Here is a 27,147-nt window from a genome sequence, read left to right as displayed (position 1 = left end):
CGCATGTGGTTTTAGTTTTTCAGGAAAAATCTAAATTTATTTAAATTTATACCACAGTGACGTACTGTAACCGTTTACAGTTTTCCATTTATCTTGATAAATTGTTCCAAAATACCTGCAGTGGTTGTTGTAGCTACAAAAACATAGGTCAAGTCAACCAAATAGGAAGAAATCTACATTTTTGGGTAAATTTTTTACATGCATCAAATGGTTGAAATGTGCCTATTATTAAACGCTAAACACTTAAATATTGATAAAGAAGTTGATAATTCACAAAGAAGTGCAGAATATAGGATAAGAGTTTAACTCACAGCGAATTTGGCCAGAATATAAGCTCCAGCTCCGACTCCGATCCCAACGATGCTCTTGAATCTGATAATGATAATAATGTTAATATTAATAGTAATAATAAAATCTGCAAAAATTTACATGTAATCAACCCAGAGTATTTGTTAGAGAAACAGCTGTACACATAGGAAGCAAATGTAAATCTCAGCTGAATCAAGTTTAAAAATTAACCCTTATTGGAGAAATGTAATCATTAATATATGGCTACCTTTGCTTAATACTTTATAAATGTTGTTGTAAAATGAAGCACAAAGCTGACAACTCAAGCTCCAAATGGTTTTTCACACTCATTTGCAGTTATTTCCAACAATATTTGGTTTCTCAGACACTGAATGGAATATAAACATGTACATAAATGTACAAGCAAATTCAGTTTTAATGCAAATGACACCGACCCAAAATGCTGCACAACAGTGGGCAGCATCCCAGCCAGCTGGTCCATGGTGGGATACTGGTACCTGTGGAGGAAAAGGAAAGAGTTTGTCTTTTTAATTCAAATTACTGACCAGACAGGTAATCAGACACTCACTAAAACAATATAAGAAACCAGTGTTTATATTCATCTGTCACTCCCATCTTTCATATACAGTCATTTTAAACTGAATGTAATAATATGCTAATAAAAATCAGCATAGCTACATATGTAGACAAATGATGTCATTCAACAGATAATCAAACCTTTTAAAATACTAAAACGTCCATAATTTAGCAATGGCTTTACTCTTTTTGGCAGACTTATCAAACAGGTTTTGCATTTTTGCCCACATCGGTTCTCTAATTACATATAGTTTGTATTGTCTATAGCTATTTATTTAACAATGTTACATATTATGTATTTGCTGGTATAAAAATTTAGGACTCTTTGAGCTTTACCTTTTTCTTAATTATATATAAACCCTTATTCCAGTATTAGTTACACCGATAGAGTAATGTAAGATTATAATAATAATAATAATAATAATAATAATAATAATAATAATAATAATAATTATTAGACTTATAATAATAATAATTTGCCCAATCGGTTCTCTAATTACATAATAATTATGTATTGTCTATTATAATTATTATAATAATTATAATAATTATTATAATTATTATAATAATTATAATAATTATTATAATTATAATATAATTATTATTATAATAATAATTATTATAATTATTATTATTATTATTATAATAATAATATTATTATTATTATAATAATAATGATAATAATGATAATAATGATAATAATAATAATAATAGTCATTATTATTATTATTATTATTATTATTATTATTATTATTATTATTATTATTATTATTATTATTAAAAAAGGAAATATGCTTAAAATTATCATTTAGTAATATTATTTATATTAAAAACAAGTAAAGAATTGGCGTATTTAATCATGCTCAGCTTAATTACAGGCATAAACACTTGATAATTAAAGTGTTCAATGATGAACATGTCTCAGTCCAACAATGACATTTGTCTTTTTAAAAACTGAAAGTTCTTCATACCCTTGAGGGAACTGTGAAGCTCCAACGTGTTGCCCTGGGGCGTCGACGTGACAAATCACAAAGTGCTTGGTGATCTCCTGCATGTCCTCGTTATTGAAGAAGGGATTGAAGCACATTTTGTCTGGAGGAGGAAAAAAGCACAATGATGGAGGGACAGGAGCAGAGAAATGTAATCTTATTGAATATGCATCACACTATCAGCAGCCCTGACTATTGCTAAAGTGGCTAATTATTAACGGTTCTAAAATTATTATTCAGGTATATAAGAAGTACAAAGTATTAGTCTAAAAAGAAAAAAAATTTAAACCTTTGCTTTAATTTCAAAATATATCTTGCAAGTTTCTAAAGATTAACTTTCTCTATGTTGAGCTGAAATGGTAACTTTAACTAGAGCTACTTATAATGCTTTCAGATTTCTCTAATTTTCTATGTTTTAGTGTTACTGAAATATTTAATTGAAATATACCTGAAATGTGTCGAAATAATCAGCTTTAACTCAATGTTTGTGAGATTGGTTTTCCTTTTGCATAATAGCTTCTTGAATGAATAACTTTCAATTACAATCTGTGAAAGCAATAAAAATGCAGTTACATCCAGCCTGAGCCAAAACTAAATGGTACCTGGTCAATTAAATAACTTGTGTTTAGAAAGTGTTTAGAAAATATTTCAAGCCCAGACTAAATATTAGTGCATTTAGTTCTGTTTTAGTTATAGCTTTGAAAATACAAACAGTAAAACTACCCTGAACTGAAGCTAAATACTGTCACGTCATGTCATAACAATGTCTAATATTGATCAAAACTGTTGGTTTTGTCACTGAATTAAAGTTTTAATCTAAACTGAACATGAAAAATATGTAAAACAAGAAACTGCCAGAAGTGAATCTTGTTTTTATCTGCGGTAATAAATACAGAATAACTTTTTAGCGCTCCAAAATTTCCGACTGCCTTACTTAGTGTTTCCTGGTTGTTGACACTAATTTCGGTGTCTGCCAGGCTGCAACTATCTTAAAATGTAAAAATATTTTTAGTTTCTGATATCCAGAGAATCCAGCTTGTTGTGGCAATGACTCACAAAGGATTAGTTTTAAACTAGAGCCCTATTTCCTGAAGCGCAGTGGAAAAAAACTCGGAACATTAAACTCTGGAATGGCTTAATTTATAGTGTCAGCGGTTCCTCTGTCCTCCTCCCACCGGTCCTGCGGTCGTCCTACTTTCAGCTCATGTGTGTCCGAATCGGTGAAACCGCGCAGCAACAATGTTTTCTCCTCAGGGCTCTGACAGAGCGGCTTTAATTAAATGAACCAATTAACATGTCAACTGGGTTAGAAAAGAAAAGTAGGGGAAGGCAGGAAAAGAGGTAGATGTTCAGCCTTTACAAGAGCAGCAGCTTTGCATTGCAGGCTTATGAGAATGTGGTCATTACATTAAGTGAGCATCATTGAGGTGAGAACTTTCCCATCAGGAACACGCTGAATCATCGACGCACGCTTGGTGTCTGCATTCCTACCAACTCCATGACCTACTTTCTCTATTTGGACTTCCTTTATCTCGCCCCATGCAAAAGCTCAAATTCTCCTCCTGTCTTCATCCTGCGCTTTCTCTGCAGTCAGCTTTAATACTTTAGCTCCATCATCTGCAACAATTCCTGCTGCATGACCTCTTTTCTACTTCTTAAACTGACCCTCTGTATGCTCACTTCTAATCCGTTTCTCTTCATTTCATTTTCCATGTAGCCCCCCACATCCCACACACACACATATGCACACACACTCCTTTTTTCATATTCTCCCGTCTTCAGTGTTCCTCATCAGTCCTTTGGCAAATTTCCCCGCCATCTGCTTATTAAGCCTCATTTTAACGGAAGAATGAATTTCCACCCAATTTCAGCCATATTTCTCTGCTTTTTGAGCATTTTCCTCTGTCCTGTGGTTAAATGACAAGCTGCAGATACTAAGAGTCATGTGGCTCTGCTGCAGGAAAATACATAATTATTTCTTTGTTTTAGTTCTTAATTTTTAGTTTATAGGGTTGATTATTAGAATTTTTTTCCCCTAACTTGTGAATTTAGGCAGAACCAGGCAATAAAGATCAGATAACAAAAACAACCTGATATCTGCAGTCATACCAGCATTGGATGGTGCAACCAGCCCCCCACCACCATCCTTATCCCACCGTCACTCATCGAGGCCCCGCCGCATTGCTGCTGGTTGGCCCCACCCACTTCTCTCTGCAGGATAGGAATGTTTTTCTGACCTACATTTCATCCATGCCTCTTTCATCACCTCTTTACTATTGTCGTCTTTGCATTTTTACATAACCGTCCCTCTGAGACAGTTTCTGTCTCCGTATCGTTTATCTAGTGTCTGATTTAATGAAATGCCAATCAGGTAGTGTTGCATTCTGGCATGCCAGGCGTTTGTTCAGTGACCTTCAACTTTGACATAAATGTGGTGACAGATTAACACAGAAATTGAGGCGATCTCTGTGCAACAAGCAAGTCATAACACCCGTTTTAGCTTTTTGAAATTGTACTTTTGTTCTCATTCAGGATAAATTAACATTTCTTTTACTAGATGAACTCAATAACTGGGTTTGTCTTCATTTGCATAATTGACTTTTTTCCATTTTTCGACTTACATCTGTGTGATTATCCTGATTATCTGCCATTCCAAAGCCATTCTAAGCTGCATGAGTTAAACCAGGATGTTCTCATTGGGTTTAAAGTTGGATTTTAGAGTTTTTTAGAGGTTAAATAATTAGCTACTTATTCTAAGACATCTCCATTACACTGGCTTGAAATAAGTATAGTAACAAATGAACACCTTAGGGTGTCTTTAATGATTATATTTTATTTAAAAAAAAGAAAGCAGAACTGATGATGTTTACAACTAATTTAAGTACCTAATAACATGTCTAAAATGTATTTTACACGTGTATTTTGCATCCTTACTAATTTCGAATAAAGCATTGTTTATGATCTTATCTTTATTCTAGGCATCTATTTTTTGTATTAATATAAAAAATGTGTGAATCTACCTGGTTGCATATTTTTTACATTTTAATGACATGTTTTAGACACAACTGATCTTGTTATCTTGAGTTGTAATGAAAAAGCTGAACAAATATTGTTGCTGTCAGTATTTTGAGTTTGGCTTCACTGAATGAGAATTAGTAATAAAACGCATTCCAAAATATTGAAAATACTCATTTCATTAGTTTTGTTTTCTACTTGACTTATTTACATCAGGATTTTAAACTGGTTTCAATAAAATTACCTGCATCATAACCGCAGTTAAAAAGTCCAGTTATTTATTGGCTATTGACCAAAATCACCAGTACAGCAGACAAAACAAAGGCTGAACTTCCTGTAAATCTCTGTAGCCTAAAGCTTTTATACCTCACTCTAAGCTTTGAATAACATACTTTGAAGCTGACTAAAGGAGTTTACAGCATCTTATTTAGTGGCAAAAGTATTCTGATAACAGTGAATGCTGGGCTTGAGTTTTTTGTAGTTAGTCTATAACATAACTGTAATGAATTTGTACACAATAGTCACCATACAAAAATCTCCAGTTCCTTTTTTCTTGCTTTAAAGTTCCTTCTCGTTTCATCTTGCTCAAAGATGAAATTTTAATTTATATATAAATAGTTTTTCTGTACTAATTTAATAATGTCTTCCTTTTGTTTTCGTACATATGAATTTCGCCTTATGGTGTGTTGCATATTAAACAGAAAATCAAGATGACAAAGAGGGCCAATTATCGCCTCTAAGAGCTGCAGAAACATCAACTCCTGGCGACACATTTTTTTCTTTTGAGTACTCACGGTTCAATCCCACATCATGGTAGGTGAGGATCGCAGGCCTGTTTCCCTTGGGAGCGCCTCGGATCACCACATGCAGCATCCCGTAAGGAGTCTCGACATCATGTTCCTGGGACACATGCAGAGACACAAACTCACCTGGTGGCCCAACAAACACATGAATCCATCTGGACTAGGCTACATTAACCTGACTTTCACTAAACTTACTTCTGTGCTACTAAAAACCATTAAACTGTTTATTATTTGGAACAAAATTGTTCCAAATAATAAAGAAAAAAAAAGGATTGAAAGATAAACACGTATATGATGAAAAAGTGAAAAAGTGTTAACAAAATTTCTGTTTTTTCTTCAACGGACTGGAAGTTACACTACACAGTCCTTTAGCCATAGTTTTCTTTCATATCTGATTTTTTTCTAGTTTTCATAGTTACATAGTTTTCTGCCAGGGGATATTTCATGCAGACCATGCATGATTTAATATCCACGAAGGCTTTGGACTCATCTTGACAACGAGTGGCTTAAAGGGATTTCTAGTTATCTGTTCTGGGTAGTTCATGTTTTTATATTACTCTGATAAATTATATCTACCATCGAGTAGTTAGTTAGCATAGTAACGCTACGTTACTTGGCGTTGCTGTGGTTCGATCAGAATCTGTTACAAAAAGTTGGGCCATGAGAATTAATTGGCCAAAACTGGGATAAAAACCACAAGAAGTAGAAAATGAGACATGATACAACAGCTTTAGAAAATAATATGCAATTGTGAAATTTGAGCCTTTTCATTCTGGAAAAATAAGAGAATAAATATACTGACATGAAGTACTATTTCCAGTGAATATATGCTAAATGGATGAATTGGCAACACTTGGCTGTGAAATGGACAAAAACGGAAAAATAAAGGGACAAATGGACCCGGAGTTAACCAGAATAGAAATAAAAGCAAAGCTTTCACATATACGCACGCTGTGAATTCACCTCTGGTGATATAAACTATTGATATTTTATGGCAGAATGGTTGGAAAAAGTCATTCGTATGCTGTCAATCATAATTGAGAAAAATAAATCTGAAACCTACTGATCCAAGATGAGCCACAAAAGAAAGAAATCTGTTGCTGATTTATACATGTAGGCAGAGCTTTTGAAATTAAGATGAAAAAAAAAATAAATAAATTTACAAGATTATCTTTATTTAACATCTATCTAATGTCATCGGGTGTTGTAATGTAAAGCTTTTCTCGTAGTATGGATATATTTAACAAATGGAAGAGAAAAAAATTATTTGTTTTTTGTATTTGCGTCTTGGTCATTGACTTCTTGCAAGTATTTCATTATGTTAAAAATATGAAAAATCATAAGCAGATAATGTCGCTAGACATGAAAAGCAATTTAGAGTGTGAGTCATAGCCTTTCACCAAGCCTCTATGTTCAAGTAGAGATCTGTGAAACCAAAACAGAGCGCTGCAATCAGAGGCAGAAGTCGCATCATCAGCTGAGCCGTGAATCAAAACATCTCATGCTACGACCCACATTTTGTCTTCTGGGCACAGCCAGGCAAACTCAAAATGGAGGTATGAAGCAAATGTAACTGCACACACACACACACACACACACACACACACACATACACACACACACGCACACACACACCCCCACACACGCACACACACACACGCACACGCGCACACTCACACTCACAGAGCAGTGATCACTGTAACTGGATTCATGCTTTAAGCTGCACTGAAACCTCTCTGATGATGCTACTGCAGCCTCTCCTCTGGAGCAAACAGACCCTGAAATATGTTCTGACACCACATCACTATTGTCCTCATCCCTGCATGCTTTTTTTTGTTGTTTTTTTTTACCCAGACCTCAGTATAAAAGTCTGCTGCTGTCAATTTCCCAGTGTGGAGAAACACAAACATTCATGGCATGGCTATTCAAATCTATCCCTGCATAACGAAATATTAATAAACACACAGACAGCAGTTAAGTGCCAGAATTTTCTGTAATCCTCTCTATAGGCAGAGAGTCATGCAGGATAGATATGAATTAATCCAGACCACTCATCTCGCTGTTAGTTCAGCTTTAAAATCAGTGTTATCCACAGTCAGCATTCTAATTTAAGGCAGTTACTGCATGAGGAGGTGTGTTTCCACTCTGCTTCATTGTGTGCATTAACTCAGATGAACACAGAAAAGATAAAAAATGACCTACAAACATCAGGTTTTTGCAATAACAACACGTTGGCATGATTCCTCTGTAGAAAGAGCCGAAGGAAAAAGGAGGTGAGCAGTAATCATTTTCTCACCTTTAACTAGATTTTTAAAAATTAAAATATTCCTCTTCAGATTGGCTTCTGAGATTGAGCTTCAGGATGTCAACATCCAACTGCGTTTGTGCGCCAATATGTGTCAGTGGGACAAACTCAGAGGATGGAGCATCATTTGGTACTGATGCTGCAGGACAAAGCAGACCCCCACACAAGCACACATGATGCACGTTTTAACATCAAGCAGAAGCAACAGCTGCTCAAAAAAAAAAAACAAACAAACAAAAAAAACAATTCCCATTGGTGTTATTTTGTTTGCACTCGTCACTCACCCCGTCCCAACACTCAGGCATGGCTGCAACGTGTTAACTGACGGCTGCAGGAAGGCAGACGAGCGGCCAGACCTCTCCTGTTTTACGGGACTAGGTCCTGGTGATGCACTCGCTGGAGGATGGAGGGCTGGATGGTGAGTGCCGCAGAGTCTTTGTCTGCTCTGCTCTGCAGCCAACAACGCACTCTTATTCTGGGAGCAGCCGCCCCTCCTCTCTCTTTCCTCCCTCACACATCCCTTACCCTGCCTCACGTACTCCACGCGGCGGAGGCAGGAGAGCATGTGTAGCATGTTGGCGATAGGCTCAGAGAGCTGCCTCCCCCACTCTATTATTGGCTTGACTATCATGTCAGTCATCAGAGGCTCTTATCAGCATCGCTGCGCCTGATTTGATGCAATGTTTGCCTGTTTTCCTCCATGACCTTGTTTTGCTCATGGCTTCTGACAAATAAATTAGGCCAATAGTTGCACAGGTAACTACAGACATGGATTATGTCAGCAATGCAAATGCAGACATATGATGTGTGCTTTTTGAACCCCTTTGTTAAGAACAGCTTGACTAACTATTGTTTATTTCAGGATGAAATCGGTCATTGTTTCGCTCACATTGGATCCAATAGGTTCACACACACCCGATCTTTTTTATTAAACAAATGAGACCAGGATTCTGCTAAATCATTTCTAAACATTTTCTCTGAACAACAAATATATTTGGGGAAACAACATGTAAAGTTTAATTTAATAACATTTATGCAGAAGCATGGAGACCTTCGTGTATTTTGATGCTAGGATTCTGTGGATCTAATGCAATAGCATACTGATAGGCGTAAAACATGGCCGCTCTAGTGGAGTTCAAAATGCAAATTTACCTGGCTACCCGTGTCTAGCACTAGACTCCCATTCAAAGAGATAAGTCAATGCTTTATGCACGGCATAGCGGCTTCTTACTTTTCCATCTAATCGGCAGCCCAACAAAACCAGAAGCTAAACCTCAACGAAATGGCATCAGCATCACCTCCACTATTTGAACCAAGCAACTAGTGAGCACCGCTATATATAACCACTATATTCATCTGGTGGTTTCATGGATATAAAGAATAAATAAATGGGCATCTTCAACCTGCAAAACTCTGGCTCAAGAATGAAATCTGCAAGGTTTTTATTCAATACACAACCCTGTAAATTTCTTACACATCTGTAGTGTCAACGATGTGACCTTGACTTTCCCATCTCGTCATATGGGAGCTGCAACAACCTCGACCCAGCGATGAAGCAGAGTCAGGCTCACCATGTTGTATGATGCTCACAGACACCAAACCCACATTTCTCTCCAGTTAAAGCAACATGCACCACGGTGGAGAACCAGCAGCCTACGTGCACATCAAGGTGGCAGCAATGGTGTGCTGACTGCAGAGCCTCCCTCTCTCTTTGCTCTGTGCTGACACTCATCAACGAGCCCTTTGTCCCATCTCCACGACTTCCACTCAGCCTTTTCCCCCCTCGATCTTCCACATTTTTTCACTCCATCATCCCTCTGTTTTCTGGCAGACAGATCACTCAGGATCTTTCCTCTGCTGTCATTGACTTTGTCCCCCTTTTTCACCCACACACAGGAGATTAACTCTCTCCCTGCTGACTCTGCAGCTCCCTGTCAGCTTCAAGCATGTAAACATCCACACTCAGCATAACCGATTCTCTAATGTTCATATCATATTGCTTGATTATTCTTGGATTATTATCATTATTATTATTTTTGCCTTACTCTAAATGTTATTCTATAATTATAATGCATAAAAACATTTCATTTGGTGCCGCCATCATCTGCAATCTCTTCTTTTTGTTGTCGTGACCTCATGAACTGGGTTTTGACCGTGTTCAGAAACTGAAAATGTAAAAACAAATGGCATTATACTGTAACTGTGTAGGTTAAAAGATTAGAGCAGAAGGGAATAAAACGTCTGAAAAATCGTCCTCAGCTAAAGACGTTTCACTGCACACAAACAGATTTTAGGGTGAACAATTTAACAAGTCACTGTTTAAAAATAATCACACTGAACCTTCCTGCTTCATTATTACAGTACCTGAGATCCGAGACGAGGTGTAGTGTGATTACAGAGGAAAGAGAGAAGAGTTTGTTGAGAAACTTTCTGTCAAAAGAAAGTGGGAGACTCGAAACTGGGAGACTCAACCAGCTTCACCACATCATCTAATCACCATGCCTGGCCTCAGCCAATCCGGAATGGAGCGCCACGCCGCTTTGTTTTTTTTTCCCCCCCTCCATTATTTCCTCCTAGCTAATAAGTCGTCTGAAAAGCTGAGTGCTGCACCAAGCTTTTCTACTACTGTAGTGGTAAGCTACTGACTGCTGCTTACAACTCCACAAAACTCCACTTCAGAGGCTTAATGTGACATGAAAACATATTTCAGAGCGACAACTGCTTTACAGGTAGTGCAAGAAACCCATTTATGTAGGTCAGGATTCCTGGACACAGGCATCTTGGATTTGATTTGCAACCTTCAGACTTTATTTCAAATATTCCTCCTCTCTTATCTTTTCCTATTTCCTGTCTTATCATTACAAAAACATGTCATTAGTGCCACAAAAATACATAAAAAAAGATGTTTTTACAAAAACTTCTTAAAAGCAAACATTGTTTTTGTGCATGAGACCAACAAAGTCTTGACTTCCCCATGCAGATGAACCACTCACTCCCTGTAACTCTGCATAAAATTAGTGTCTATCACTTTCAGGACAGCAGCTATTATCTCAGGCCCTGGAATAAAATATTAATTCCAAATTCAGACAGTTTACCCAAGCAAGCATGTCAAAGGGATGACCAGAAAAACACCACGAACCGCCACAGCGTGAGAAAACAGAAGCGACAGTAATAATTAAAGAGGAGAGGAGAGAGCGGGTTCGTACCTTCCAGTCACCTGGTGGCATCAGTTGTTCAGGGCATTCCTGGTCAGGGAGGCAAGCACAGAAAACACATAAAAACTATTATGTCAAAATAAGAAAACATGTATGAACTTTAGTTCTGCATACAAGGAACCGAACATCCATTGTTGTAGAGACGACAGAAGCACTCCGTCGGTCCAAACAGGCCATGCTAAGGTAGCATATTTACCATCACCTGCAGCCTTAGTAGCATAAAAAAGTCACAAACTTTAAAATAAAAGGTATTTCATGCCTTTGAGCTTGCAACGGCTCTAAACATAATCACCCTATTTGGGTGTTTCAGCCTTTTTTTCTTTTTTTTTTGTTAAAAATGAAACCAGTATCAATGTAGTTTGACATTTTGTGAAGAATCTATACAGAGAATACTTGTATGTCAAAGGAATGTGGATATTTTTGCAATATAATATCAATTAATTTAAAATATATTAGGGAAATTAATGTTTGTATCCGTACTCTGTTCCTTTAAAAAGACTTTTCTGATTGAACAGAAATCCAGCTGAAAGATTTGTCACAGTTAGTGAAATGAAGATTACCAGTCAACGTTAACCCAAAGTGTTTTACCAACAATCAATCAAAAACAGAAAAATTCGGAGAGTGGAGTGGAAGACGAGAATATCCTAACAAAACAAACGCTAGAATCTGAAGGTGTTAAATTTCACATTAAAACAAAGCCAAGTTTCTTGTTTTGTGTGCACAAATCCAAGAGCACTAATAAAGTTGATTCTGATTCGCCTGATCAAGCGTGGGATGTTTCTAAGGAAGAACAGGGAGAAGCTCCCATATCAAGATTTTCAAAGATGACTGAGATGTATTCAGCCACATGTGGACTAGCTTTATGGCTGCATAAATATTCACATCCCTTTAGGGCAAAGAATTCTTGGGACAAGAATTTTTTTTTTGTGCAAATTCTTGTCCCAAAACCCAAATTATATTGATCATAGTTTCATTTTTCCAAAGCAATCAGATGCTGAAGCATTCAAGTAGGGCAAACACTAAGGGATGTTTCACTAATACTACAGCAAATTAATAAACAAGCCTGAAAAGTAAACATCATAACAAATTCAAGCGTATGAAAGCTACTCAAAATATGTTTTCTCTTCACTTTTTAAGCATTAAAATCATATTCTGAATATTTAATATGATATAATGGTGATTATCAAATTTATGTCACATATTTCCTAATGTTCTAGTTGACATCTTTTTATTATTTCTCCTTATTTATTTATTTTTATCTGTGGATTTTGAGGGATACTCAAAGAGTATTGTAAGATTGTTTTCCAAATAGAAACCTGACATAAATGTTTAACTTAAAGGATGTGTGGGAAATTGAGAAGAGCTTCAAATTAAATAATGGTGAAAGATGGTGTTTGGATACAAGATGCTGTGCAGCAGCCAGATCCCTTCTCAATGCAAACCACCTCGGAAATGATCTGAATCAACAAACAGTATCTTGCAAAAGTATTCATACCTGACAAACTTTGTCACATTCAACCATAAATCAAGTGTGCACTTTATTTGGACTTTTGTGATACACCAACACACGGTACCACATAGCTGTGAAGGAAGATGACACGTGACATGCAAAAGCTGCAATTTTTTAAATATACACTCAGTGATTTTTTTTATAGGACACGAGTGAACAAAAAGCATCATAAAGACCAGGAAAATAGGATAGAAATCAAAAACCATGCGTTTGTCCACCTTTCAGTTATACACTATGCTTTGTGTTGATCTATCATATAAAATCCCAATAAAATACCTTGAATTTATCAATGTGACATATGAAAAGCTTGAAAGAGTAAGAGTACTTTTGCAAGTTCAATCCAAACCAAGATCAAGACATGAGACACATTTTCTTGATTGGACAACAGTCATTCATTTGTTGGTATTGAAGTTGTAGATGCAGGTTTTAAGTAAATTATATGTTACCTTTCAGGTGATTTGAACCTTAAGAGGAATCTGGCCTGTGATGTATTGACATAAAAGACAAATACTACATGCTTAAAACAACAGCTATTAGAATATATCTTCACTCATCATAAACATTGTTAAAAAGCCTAGAGCAGAGCAGGAACATCTGTACATCTTAATAAGACAAAAACAAGCAAATTAAGGGCATGGATGTGTGGTCAGACATTTTTGTCCGAACAGATGCCTCGCCTCCTTGTTAGACATGCACACCTCTGAATTTGTGGGGTTAGTTGGGGATGCTTCAGAAAGAAAGCACACACACACACACACACACACACACACACACACACACACACACACACCACACACACACACAAAACACAAATATAAAACCATGACTGAAGTAAAAGAGGTGAATAATGGAAACAAGAAGTGAAATTTTTGCTGAGTAGCTGTGATGAAGTGAAAGAAAAATGACAGGAGTGCCACAGAGAATTAGAGGAGGGAAACACCTAAAGAAAGAGAAAACAGTTACAAAAAACACAGGGTCTGAAGCTGCCCCAAAAAAGAAACTGCACTATGAGAAATTTTGGAGTGAACTTAAAATTTTCCGATATGTTGCTTTGTTTGTGCCACGTTAACAGGATGTGTACGGAGCAGACTATCCAGATAGTTATTTAATGAAATTAACTCATCTTTTAAGGGAAGGTGTAGTTTTGAGGCAACTTAGATCCCCATAGACTTCTTTCATGCAGGTGGTTGTATTTTTTGTTCAAACAGGGAAGACGTTAGTGATGGTAGTAAGGTGGTCGGACCAGCAGGTGGCACTCTTCTCTTCCTTTTAACACTTAACACCCATGTAGACGATGTGTAAAGGCTCAGTTCAGGAAGATGTGAGATTAATCACAGGAAATGAATTCTTAAAGGTGGTGGCTCCTTTAACCTTGCAGACCTGAACAGAATGCTAAATAACTCAGGCTGCGATTTTGATCTGTGCCTGTCTTTATGAGTTAATTTTGGGAATGCGGATTTTGGCCTAGATTTCAGGATTTTTTTTCCTAAGGATTTCTCTCAGCAATACTAAGTTTAAGACATCCGGTCCTGGAGGATCAAGGAACTGACTTGATTAAATCCACAGGGGATTAAAACCTATTGTACTGCTGTATTTTGCTTTACTGCTTAGGAGATTCTTTAACTATGAGCTAAACCAAAGTAGTTGCAAAAAAAAATAAGGTCTTACAGAAAAATAACTATAAGACATTAACTTCATATCAGATTTGTAATACATTTTCCTAGTAAGGTTGTTACAACTGGATCTGGACAAAATGTCATCACGTTTAATTTTTAATTAAACTTCTACCAGGGTACTACTTTAATTAAAGAACCAACAGCTTCTTTCACAATGCGATTCAGACTAATCAAGTAAAATTTAGCTTTCTCTGTTAAGATTAAAATGTTAGCATTTAGCTTGTTAGCTTGTAAGGACCAGATGCACCAAAAATAATCCCCTAATGTTTAATTTTCAGTTTAATTTTCACCATGGCAATAGTTTAATAAATCAGTCTAATTTATTCAAATATAGGTTAATTGCACACATTTACAAGCTTGCTTCAAATGTTTCTCAGCATTTTGGCTTGTTAGCATTTAGCTGGTTTGCTTAGTAGAAATTAGTGTTTACAAAATCTCTTTATGTTTCATTTTCACCTTGTCTTCATCAAAAAATATTGTTTATAACAATAACTAATTGTATAAATGAGAATATTTGATTTCATTGCATATTGTTAAGCTAAATGTTCTAATTTTTTCTTATGTTAGAAACCCTTCAGTTAGTTAGCTTGAAGACAGATGCCATCTGGGACTTTAAGACTGAAAAATATAGAAATTAATTTCACCAAATATTTAAATTTGGGTATTCATGTATATGCTATTTATTGCCGTTAATTTTAGAGGACACAAATCTAACTAGGCTTGTCACCTTTTAGCTATTACTCTTAGTTTTGAAAAAAGTGTCTTAATGTTTCTTTTTTAAAGTTAATTTTCAACCGTATAATAACTGTTGTGCGTTGATTTTGTGTTCTGCCTGTCAAATGTTCCTGGTTCTTCTGGTAGTTACCGGGAGGACCCCGCTGGTCCGACGGCGGGTCTGGCGGAGCCAGTGCCGTGCGATGGCATGCCAGCGGTGAGTGGGGCGGCGGGGGGGAGGGGGTTCATTAGGGGGTGCAGGGCTTTCGGGGCATGGGACTCCCACCGATGCCTCCTCTCCTTTATCCTGCTGTGTTGCAAAACAACAAGCACAACAAAGTGGTTACTGGGCAACAACTAAGTCAGGCAGATTGGCAACATACATAAAACATAATGTCTATATTTCACATTTTCTTTATCTAATGCTTGTGCAGATCTCCCAAAATGCTCTTGGTGAGCTTCTTGTCCTTTAAATGTCCAAGGAATAAACATCGTGTCCTGTTTCATTATAGCTTTTCTGTTCCTGTGTCACCAGAAAGGTCAGGCTAAAGATTTGCAGGCTTCTTCTAATTAGAGTAGAGGAACAAGAGGTAGGTTGCGATCAAATTCTGAATCAAAAGCAATAATACGCCAAGAATCTGCTGCCTTCATGCCTTGCTAAGATGTACTTTGAACCAATGACACTTATGGAAACTTAAAAAACAAACAAACAAACAAAAAAAACCTTAATATTTCATAACAATTTTTACTCTTGTGAACTTTTTTTTGACAGTTTCACTTGTTCTGCAATGTGAACAAGAGCACAACATCCCATTTGTTCTATCTGATCAAATATTCTTTTATCATTCTCAATCCAAACATTGTGTTTTCTTTTCCCATACCGACTGAATGAAGAACTGGTCAGACATTAATGGTTGTGGGTTTTACCACCATCTTGTGCAACCAGCAATCACTCACTGCTTTTAAAGGTCGCCTGTGCTGTAGGGCTGCGGACTTTAAATAAGCAGTGAGAGGCATCAGAGTGTGTGCTTGAGCAAAAGAGGTCATTCATAGAATAAAGCAGCGGCTAGTCAAGTCATGCAACATGTAACCGGATCAATGAGGCAGCAATCAATGGCATTCAATATTTACCAACAGAGAGTTATAATGAGCAGTTCTAATGACCTTTCCAGCTGATCAATGCTGGTTTATGAGATTTTTACTAATGGAGAACGTATTCTGTTTCTTCCCATCAAAAGACGGAGCTCCTATATCACCTGGATGAATCATATTCCTGACAAAGAGAGTCACAGCTAAGCCATTACATTAGTCAGCAAAACTAAGGTTGGCAAAAGGATACAGAGCTGCACTACTGGAATGTAATTTTCTTTCTTTTATTCCTTTCTATTGTGGGCTGCTAAGACTGTTTAGTCATTTCTCCTTAAGCTTACCTCTGTCCGTATTTTAAATCAAGCAACTTTAATCTCCACAGTTGAAAAGAATAATAACCAAGTCACTTTACTTAGAAATTGTTGTTAGAAAAGCTTCAAGATGCAATTGATGGTGTGCTTTTCAGGCATATATCTTTTGCATCAGTGAAGTCTCCAGTATTTTCATCGTTCCTGAATCAAGAGGTATTCAAGAGCCCCTGATTTAGCCTCAGCCTCTACCTGTTGCTTATTTAACGGGTAAGTGGGCTAGAATAAGTGGTGTTTATGTAATCGCCTCTGCCTATTCTCTCCTTTTTTGTCTTTCAATCCCTCAGTCTCTTTCTCTTTCTCTCAAAGCATAAATGAGCTCTCATCTTCTCACAGTGTTGTCATGGTTGGATAGAGTTAATTAATTTCCTCCTCCGCTGGTAAACAGGCCCATTGTCTAATTATAAGCCATCACAAATAATGAGCACAAACATCTCAGTCTTAATATGCCAAGAGTTTTTAAAAGCCCTCAGTAATGGCATTTGAATGCCCAAACAGGAGGGCAAATGGCAACAAAAACACATGCAAATGATAAACATGGTGGACTAACCATGTCTGCATCTGCTCTTCTTTGCTCCAGCAGCAGGGGCTTCTCTTCCGTGATCTGCTGTTCCTTCATCCCTGCCATCCTGGACAACAACCTGCAATCATAAATCCAACATGGAATAAAAGAGAAAAAAACAACATATAAGATTACTTTTTGTGTCAAAGTCTGTAAAAAATCAAGTTATGACCATATCACGCAATTGCATATCCACCCAAAAGTTTTTAGTTGACACAGCTTCTTCGTTCTATACATGCAGCTAAGCAAGAATGAGGCAGGTTGAAAAATTCTGTAGCATGAACAACACACCTTAGAAGCAGCACACAAGCTATGCGTACACATCACTTCTATGGGATTTGCTCAAATGTTGCATAATTTACCCCAAAATAACATGATTTGGTTTCGTGCTGCATTATGCAGATGTTCAATCTGCACCACTGAAGGTTCACTCTCTGCAGTATATATTTGATATTTAAAGGAGCACCAACAGGAGAGAATTTCAACCCATTTTCTGATTAATTTGATAAATAAATTTTTAGCCACTTGGGGGCACTTATAGACAGTGAACAAATCATTAAACCTTCATCCCAAGATTGAAGAATTACGAACAGAAGAAGAAAAAACATCATAGTGGCATGTTGGCAAAGTAACTTTCTCTTTCCAGACACAGTAACATACTGTTAATCTTACACCCATGAGTCTTATAAAATGCATTAAACAAAACAGTTCATATGTCTTGATTTTTCTCAAAATACACTTAATTTATTCGTAGCTTTCACATGTGATTACCAAAAATTTGGTTTGACAAATCTTTGGTAATTACAAACAAATTAGAATAAGGGTGAAAATATGTTTCACCTCACTCTTGAAAAAAGAAATCCATCCATCCATCCATCCATCCTGGTATCTTATTGATGAGCAAGTGTGTTTATCCTTTCTTTTTACTGTCTTTTTATTGTCTTCTGTTTCTTCCCAGACAGATTGCTATTTTTTGTTGTTTTTCCAGAATCTGTGCTTCATCATAATATTTGAAATCTTCGTCAAAAAGCCTATTACCACACTACTATTTTTAACATTGAAAAATGTGACATAGGCTTGGTGCTGTGGTGGCGCAGGGGCCGAGAACCACCCATTTATTATTTAACATCCTCTTGCCAGTGGTCGCAGGTTCAACTCCCGTATGTCTACCCCTCTCTCTAAAGCCAACAAAACCCTAAAGAGAAAAATGTAACATAGGCTTTTTGTTGCATAAAAATTATGTTACAGAAGTTCAAAAATGATGTTCTTTTGAAAGGGCTTCTGACTCCCTTTCAAAAGCAAGACTATGTGGGATGCTTCTGATAACAGAGACAGATTTAAAACAGGAGCTGACATAAATGCTTACTGACCGAGATTACTCAGTTTATAGTGGAGCTTGGACGCACACAGGCTATTTTTCCAAAGATAATACAAGGGCTAAGCCTCGATAAAAGATCTAATCAGAAAGGAGTACTGTGGTTAAACACGAAGTTGATACAGCGCTCCATGCAGTGTACACCAGGCACATCAATGCACGCCAAAAACGAGGTCAGACAGCAATAATACAGCAACAGTGCCAGTTCATGACATCAGTCCACCAACACAGAAACACAGAGCAGCGTCACTACATCGACACCACCAGGGACTACTGCTGCTTCAGAGGATAAGCAGCCTACATGCTCCATGTTCGAACTGCAAAATGTTACTTTGAAACAATTTTTGTGTTATATTAAGTGACACTCTCAGGACAACTAAACCTCTTACTTGATGTCAGGTAGATAAATGGGCACAAATGTCCAGGCAACGCATGCTGTACAGAGTCAGAACTGTAAAAAGTAATTCATTAGATATTTTAAGATGACCTATATCAAAAGTATCGGATAGAACCATGCAATTGCTGCTGCTTTAAAAGTCTCTTCCTGTGACTCTTGATTATTTTACTGTGCATAAAATTATGCAAGTAGGAAACAGAGCATTTCATTTCTAATTACTGGAGGTGGAGGTAAACATTTTTTGGTTTTAACAAAAAAAATAATAAAAAATTCTAGTTTGTGTAGTTTCATTTCTGTTTGCAAATAATTGAAAAATAAAGAACTTCAGTATAAAATATTAGGTGACAGAATAAAAGTCTAAATCTGTTTTATAGATTACATTTGATATTAAATGTGTCTAAATAATATATTTATGAAGAATGATTTTGCCATCTATATTCATGAACCAACCCCTAAAATATTTTAAGATTATTTATATCAAAAATTTATATATTTTTTCAACTGTTCGAAAAGAAATGTACATAAAAATATGTAAAAATATTTTTCATTTAAATCTGATTGAACACAATTAATCACGGTTAATGAATGTTTAAAATATTTTTAAAACATTAAGGATATCTCTAAATATATTAGTAGAAGAATAAATTTTACTGTCAACTATCAAGGTAAGATATGAACATTAACTTGGAAGTGAGAGAAAACGTAGATATAAAGCAAGCAAAAAAACGTCTGCGTCTTTTAACCTCTTCATCATTTATTCTCTTCCTCGTGTCCTCTGTTGTTCCCTCCAGCAGTCATTCAGCTTTATCTCACTGGTTTTCTCAGACACTCTTAAGAAGACAAAGCCCAGATGCCAGTTACATTCACTTTTAGAAGCTGATGAAGAGTGGTTTTTGTCTTTATGACCCTGCAGTGCTAGATTTATTGCTGAAAAGGCTTAGAGATGACTCACTGCAGCTCAGTCTTACCAGGTGCTTGTTCTCGCCGATACCATAAGCATTAACACTTACCGTGTTGTGACGGTAACTAATGAGCACCTTTTCTCCTTCCTTCTGTTTATCACCTCTCTCTCTGTCTCCCTCTCATCGTGACTAGTTTATTAAATTGGTCAGAGTGACCTGCAGTCACTGGACTGGAGCCACGAGGGGTAATAGTAAGGGAAAAGAACCCAAACAACACAGCCAGTGGTCCAGTTTCCCCATTCTGATTGCTGCAACAATTAGCGGCACATGTTTACTTTTCCTGCTTGCTGAACTAAAATCTGCAATTTGTAATTGAAATACTTTAGAATGAGAAAGGCCCCATGTTGATTTCTAGAAAACAGAGAACAAATTAGGGACAGATTTCCCAGAAATGAACGGTCTTCTATACACATATAATTTTATACATAATTGTGAGGCAGTAGGGGCTACATGAGCCTTAAATAGACAACAGGTAGACTACACCATAGGCCAGATTGTCAGTGCATTATATCAACAAAACATACCTGAGCCAAGTAACTAAGTAATTTAGAGTTTTCCAGCCCAGAATCAGCCCAGAGCAACCAGATCAAGCAAGGATAGATATACCCTAGACCAGTGGTACCCAAAGTTGGTCCTTGAGGGCCCCGCCGTCCTGCATGATTTAGTTCTCTCCCTAGTTCAATGCACCAGGATAAAATGATGGCTCGTTACAAGGCCTAAGAAGAACATTGACAGGCTGAAAAGATTATTGGTGCCACCAGGGAGAGAACTAAAATGTGCAGGATGCCGGCCCTTGAGGACCGACTTTAGGCATCATTTCCCTAGACCAAGGGTCCTCAAATCTAGACCTCGAGAGCCGGTGTCCTGTGGGTTTTAGACATGGCTCTGCTTCACCACACCTGAGTAAAAGAATCAGGTCATTAGCAGAACTCTGGAGAACCCGGCTGTACTGGCGAGGTAATTCAGCCATGTGATTGAGGTGTGTTGAACCAGGGACACATCTAAAAGTTGCTTGAGGACCTCTGCCCTAGATTGTTACCTGTTGGGTGTGCAGTTCCTCAGTCTGATGTACACTGCTTAGCTTGACTCGATGTCATGAGATGAGAAAATGTTAAATTCAGTCATTTGAGACTTAGTTTGGCCTTTCCCCTTCATGACTGATTTCTACTTGACCCTGAATGACTTCGGACTGTTTTCTTTTTTTTTTTTTGGTATTCCCTCACAAAGACCTTAAATATCCATTTCCAAATCAAACATTCATATAATCTTGATTTGGACCATACAGAGATGGATACGCTGGTGCACTTGGATCATCAGGTCACAATCTGATGGTCAATAGTGAATCACCTTACAACACAAAATCTGATCATTATAATCAAGTCTAAGCATTAATCATTTTGTTCTAGCGACTAGGATTTGACTAATGTTGAAAAAATAAATATATAATTTGCATTGTGCCTGCTGATTACTCCTAGGCATTCACATTGTTATATTCCTGTTTTGTTTCTGCTTCTGTTGTTTCTCTTCCAAAGCTTTATGTCGTCTGTTTGACATTGTGCTTTTTTTTCCCCAAATCCCTGCTTCTCTATCTCCAAGCATCTCCTCCTTTTATCTTCACAGACTTTGACATTTTACCCCTCCTTCTGTCACTCCAACATCTCTGTCTTGCAGCTGCCCTCTCTCACTTTCAGTGCTTTGCTTTCCGTTTTTCTTCTTTCACACCTCATCCCATCCTACCATATCTGCACTTTTCCCCAGTCGGTCTCATTGCTTTTTTTTAATCTTTTGCCTTACCGTTATGTGGTTATGTAAGATGTCAGATTTTAAAATCAATTAGTGTTGCATTTTATCAGCTATATTTGGCATCATGACGCCAGTGTTGATGGTGGAAAAATACTGCTCCTGGCTTCTCGTGTGGCTTGTCCAGTGGCAACTAGACTCCTATTATCAGCAAATTATAATTTTGTTTTGTAGCAAATACCTTTCTTTAACACTCATGACTGCAGAACGGCTTGCATTTAAATAATATTTGGAAAGAACATAATTTGTTCCTTAAGGAAAATTTACTGAATATTTACTGATTTTAACCTATTTCTACTATTTTCCTTTAAAACATAATGATTACCCGACCTTATTTATTTTCCAAACAATTAACAGCAGTTCACGTTTTTAATGTTAAATTGAATGCTGCGCAAAAGACACAAAGAAAGATTTGACTTACTCCAAAAAATCTTGAGACTGTATTTGAATTTGCCCTTTACATTTGTAGGACAAAACTTGAACTTGTCCCCTAAAGAGTTAAGACTTGACTTGAAAGATACTTACATTAAATCAATTTTGGCCCTGTCTTTTTCACAACATTGTTTATGTTCATTGAGTCTTCCCAGCTCTTTTTTTAAAATTATTATTATTTTTTTTTAAATCGAGCTCAGCTCTATTCCCCAGAGCAGCAAACTGCAGAAATACCTGCGTTCACAGAGGTGCTCACACTTACTGGCTAATTAAGTACATTTGACTGGCAGGATTTGGTTGCTATCTCTATACACTAAATTAACCTAATTAGAAATCTATATTACTTTCACATATGAGGTAATTGAGTTTGAATTGGTGATTTATTTAACAAACATTTCTAGAATAAAATTAATTAATTAGAAACAATTACAGCTTTTACGTCACTTTAAGAAATTACTGTCCTTCAGCAGTGTTTGTTTCCTAACCACTCGGCCCCTCAGGACACTGAAAGGACCACTGAGGCATGCAGTCCACTTTCCACAGAGAGCCAAACTCCAAAGCCTCTCTTCATCACCGACTGGGCTCAGACAGTGATTGTGTCAGTGGGGATAAATCTACTTTTCTCTTGACTCGTTTGTGGAAAGTAAATGCTGCTAAGATATTTTTTTTTCTATTACTGAATTGGGTTTTGAGCAGAAAACCTATTCAGCATTTCAAAAAAAAGAAGAGAGAGAACAAAATGGATTCAACCAGTTTTTTTCTCTTCCTCCTTCACGTCTCTCCAGACATGGTTGCCGTGACAACCCAGCTGGGTCCAATGGCATCTGGCTCACCCTTTCTTTTCATTTCAAATTGCACATTTATGTTTTCCACCACCATCTTGACGACATATTTTAGAATACATACGATCACAGCTTAGCAATATTGTCGGACATGATAGGTTGCATCTCACCTGGTTTTCTAAATGTAGCAAATCATAAGCAAGATGAGTAAATTAATCACAGAATTTTTTGTATTTATTTATTTTTTTACAATGGATAATCAGAGGATGGGCAAAGCTTTATTAAGGTAATAGTGAAAAAAATATTCTGTTTCTTTAACCTGGAATCTAAAGAACATAATTTCCTGCAACTCTCATTCTACTCACCCGCTTTCAGCTATAAACCATGTCTCTTGTCGTCCTGTATTGAAATCACGTATCCTTCAATGCTAGGTGTAACCACCTCTCGATCACCTTGGGTGACATCTGGAATGTCCAGTCATGTTCATTCATGTAGCTTCCAGGAGGAAAATGAAAGAAAGAACCCTAAAGATTTTGACAAACCAAAGCATCTGCCAGAATTCACATCAGGGTTTGTTTATCATATTCGAAAATATAACTGAATGCAACTACTGTATGCTACCTAACTTTAGGTTAAAGATACTGAACTCAATCTCTACTTATGTTGGGACAAACCAGTACTTGTCTGCTATTTTTCATTGTGACATTCATTGTCCCTAAAAAAGGTTGGCAAATAGTTCAAACATTTGAATTAAAGTGGACCACAAAAACAGCCACAATAACTATTAAACTGTTTTTAACTTTTTAGTGTGTGTTTCTGTAATTGTTACAGTTCTGTTGAAAAAAAAAAGCCACATTTTGAAATTAATTTTGATTCACAGACTGAATCTAAATACTTTCTCTCCCCCTACTTTGTTTTCACTGCTCAGAGTGGGGTCCAGATTCAACCTTTGGAAACAACTGGAATAAACAACATACGATGCCCCTTTTTGAGCCAGACACTGGTTGTAAAATTGTAAATTGTAAAAATTTTTGTCATTGTAACTATTGGTACTCAATGAAGCATCATTTCTCTTCTCTATTCTCTGCTCTCCTGCTTTGTATTGTACACAATGCTTCTCTTTCTTTTTCTCCATTCACAGGCTTGTCTTGCCAAATTACACATTTCACAGTCACACCATTTTAACCTTCTTTCTAACTGTCTTCCCTCTTCAGCTGGTAGATGGCTGTGAACTCCTTTAGTGTTTTGCTGTTTAAAGCATTTGAGTTGTGAAGTTTCCACATAGGCAAGTTTCATAAAACACAAGACTGGACATTGGACTTTTTAAAGCATTTTAAAGCTCATTCAGGTTCCTCCACCGAAAGAAAATCTTCCCTTAAGACTAATTCTTTCTTAGAGGGTCCCGTTTAATAAATGACAGATTTTTTTAGACTGTAAATATTATCATGTGCAAAATAACTGGCTCTTTGTCTGTCCAACTGAATCCTAATTTGAGATAACTAAAATAAAGGGTAGCCCTTCAGAGCAACTATCGTGCAACTTTTACATGAATACCTGCTCCAACACCCCTGAATGAAATGAAACATGTAGAGAAGGTAATTCAGTCATTTGAGTGCTAGTAGCTCTGACTCAAAACGCTGCAGGATAGAAGCATTCGAGGGCCGGAACTGGAGAATCCTGACTTAAATCTGTTTCCAGCTTTTGTTTGAATCTCTTGACGAACTGGGACATTTTACGGAGGGCAAAAAGTTTCACACTCATTGTTATAAAAGCTGATATAACAGTAAAAAATGCTTAAATGTGTTGCGAATTTTAAAAATACATAAAAAATGTCGACAAATCTAAATAGTATAGCTACAACTGCTCTCTGCGTTCAGCTGCGTAGACAGTAAGGTGTTTCAGTAGGAATATTAGCTGATTAACTAAAACCAGAAAATCAATAGAAGCAGAATCCCACTGGAGTTAATTTTTATATGTAACGTTTATCTTTCAACAGGTTGGATTTTACCAAGATTTAAAAAAATAAGTATGCATCTAGATTTGATGCATATTTGCGTCAATCAGTGGAAATTGGTTAATCTTTGCATCTATCGTCCTTATCCAGACCCAACCCAGATTAACTCCCTACTGGCAGATTATTTTGTATGCATATTTTAAGCTTTTCCATCCTTTAAGGTCCTACAAAAGCAATAGTTTTGATTGATGACAGAAGTCTGAGGGCTGGTCTCTGTCTCTGCAGACAGAACCCTAGAGAGACAGACACCAGAGGCTCAGAGTAACAAGGGAAAAGCTACAACTCTTTCAACTGTGAAGCACCCATGAAAAACAGTCAGGTATTTATTCAAACATATACGTTGGCATTACAATTAAACCCACAGCCAGACGTCTTTGACCAAGTAATTATTTTAGACCAAGCTTGTCAAGGATAAGTGGGTATAGACAACACAGTAGACTGCAGCTGTAACCGCAGTGAAAGATGGCTCTGAAATGTATCGACGATGGAGGCGCTGAAGTCAAATGTTTTCAAAGATATGAATATACACAATAACACACAGGTTTATCCGTCATATAAAATCCCAATTTGCGGCTGTAACACAAGAAAACAAGTTCAGAAGCTCTTAATACTTCTGTAAAGCACTGTAAGCACAAAGAGAAGCTCTCTGTCAGACAGAAAATCAATTGCAGATTCACGTGAAAGGGAAGCATCACATCTGGTCTATGAAGATGGAATCAATACTCCGAAACTGGGATGGCATCAGCACATGCATTGACAGAGGATAAAGGTTAGAATATCACGAGAAGCAGTAGAAACCTCTTTAGTTAAACTGTCACACAAATTAAATAGCTGATTTTAATGAATTTTTATTGCTCTGCATTATCCCAAAGGCTGCTGTGTCACTAACTCCCACACTAAAAGTGACAAAGCTCAGGTTTTCTCCCCAGAGTCTTACGCAGCCTCATCATACCACAAGGTTACTGAATCCACTCAGCTGTGTTAATTAGACGTATGGCTGCTGCACTTCAAAGAGGAAAAAACTTCCAAAGGACATGACTCTTTTTTTCTCCTACACACCCTCAAAGTGATAAGACCGCTCTGCCGGCATGCTGCAGACAGATAAAGAGGAAGATGGAGTCACTGCACTCAAGTGCAAGAAACAAGGACATGAAAACAGGGTTGACTGCAGATATTTTACATATAAAGTTACCTCCAGTGAGCCCTGTAAATTAGAATTAGGACTGATTTTATGCACCAAACAAAAACGTTCAAAGACAATTTAACAGATTAATATAGGTTGCAAAAGAAAATATTTTTGCTTCCGCACACAAGAAAGATTTTTACAATCAAAGACGATTGTTTGGTGTAAATCTGAGATTGTAATTTATCTGCTAAATGGACACTCGTTATGAATCTCGACCTAATAACTTTGCAGGTGTATATTAACGCACTTGAAAATGTTAAAAAAGCAATTTACTTTACGTTCAAAAAGTGAAATAAATCAAAGATTTACTGAACACAGAGAGAAACATTTTCAAGTAGTTACTTAACTTCTTATTCTATGTCTGACTTGACAGAGCAGAGTGGACCAACACCAGCAGATAATATGGCACCTCAAATAATCACTGAGGAAACATCGAGCCGCTTGGATTCTGTGCTTCTGGGACCTTGATTTCAAAATCAAATTTTTATTCTACGAAGCTGTGGGAGTGCACACATTCTACCTGACAGCCAACATGATACAGATACAGACATGCAGGTAAATACAAACCCACCTATTTTTCCCAACTTCTTGTCACCTAAAATGTCTGCTGTAAAACAAGCTCATTTGTCAAGAGGAGCTGCAACCATCCTGCATCATCCATAGAAGTGCTCTACCATAACCAGGCTTGCTCACTGGCAGCTTATGACTCACCACAGAACGAACATTAGTCATGGCAGCAGTAAAAGCCAATCTGAATCAATTAATGCATTACCCTCACCAACGATTAATAAATAAAGTGCAATAACCATCTGAATATTTGCCACTGCTAAAAACAGCGATTGTTGCCTTATTTGTGACAGAATGGCTCACAGAATGATGCTCCACTGATGCTTTTTTTTTTCTGCTTTCATGTGAACAGGAGGATGACTTGTATTTCTCCATAAGTCTAAAAAACAAAATCTTCAGAATCTTCTCTTATGAGAAAAAAACAAAAAACAAACAAACAAAAAACAACAACACACAGGTCATTGCAGATGGTCACTCACATTGAGCCTGGTGCAACTGGAG

At 36.9% G+C, this 27,147-nt stretch overlaps 1 protein-coding gene across 11 annotated transcripts in view; it reads right to left on the bottom strand.

Moving 5' to 3' along the window:
• Window positions 1-27,147, bottom strand: part of ndrg4 (NDRG family member 4) — a 50,239-nt gene that overhangs the window by 9,787 nt on the left and 13,305 nt on the right. For 3 of the 11 annotated variants that reach the window (XM_044125314.1, XM_044125311.1, XM_044125312.1), the window contains exons 2-8: window positions 17,120-17,210; window positions 15,264-15,422; window positions 11,204-11,242; window positions 5,684-5,789; window positions 1,857-1,977; window positions 744-806; window positions 312-372 (exon numbers count right to left, since the gene is read on the bottom strand). In XM_044125314.1, the coding sequence (XP_043981249.1) occupies window positions 312-372; window positions 744-806; window positions 1,857-1,977; window positions 5,684-5,789; window positions 11,204-11,242; window positions 15,264-15,422; window positions 17,120-17,197 (627 nt within the window). In that variant the 5' untranslated portion in view covers window positions 17,198-17,210. Of the gene's footprint in view, window positions 1-311; window positions 373-743; window positions 807-1,856; window positions 1,978-5,683; window positions 5,790-8,281; window positions 8,526-11,203; window positions 11,243-15,263; window positions 15,423-17,119; window positions 17,211-27,147 lie in introns of those variants that run through there. The other 8 variants (XM_044125317.1, XM_044125319.1, XM_044125318.1 and 5 more) reach the window with 5 other exon arrangements.

This window comes from Gambusia affinis, linkage group LG08 (genome assembly GCF_019740435.1).
Source record: "Gambusia affinis linkage group LG08, SWU_Gaff_1.0, whole genome shotgun sequence".
NCBI lineage: Eukaryota > Metazoa > Chordata > Actinopteri > Cyprinodontiformes > Poeciliidae > Gambusia > Gambusia affinis.
The sequence above is the reverse complement of the archived record's forward strand: the minus strand, read 5'-3'. Positions and strand labels throughout refer to the sequence as shown.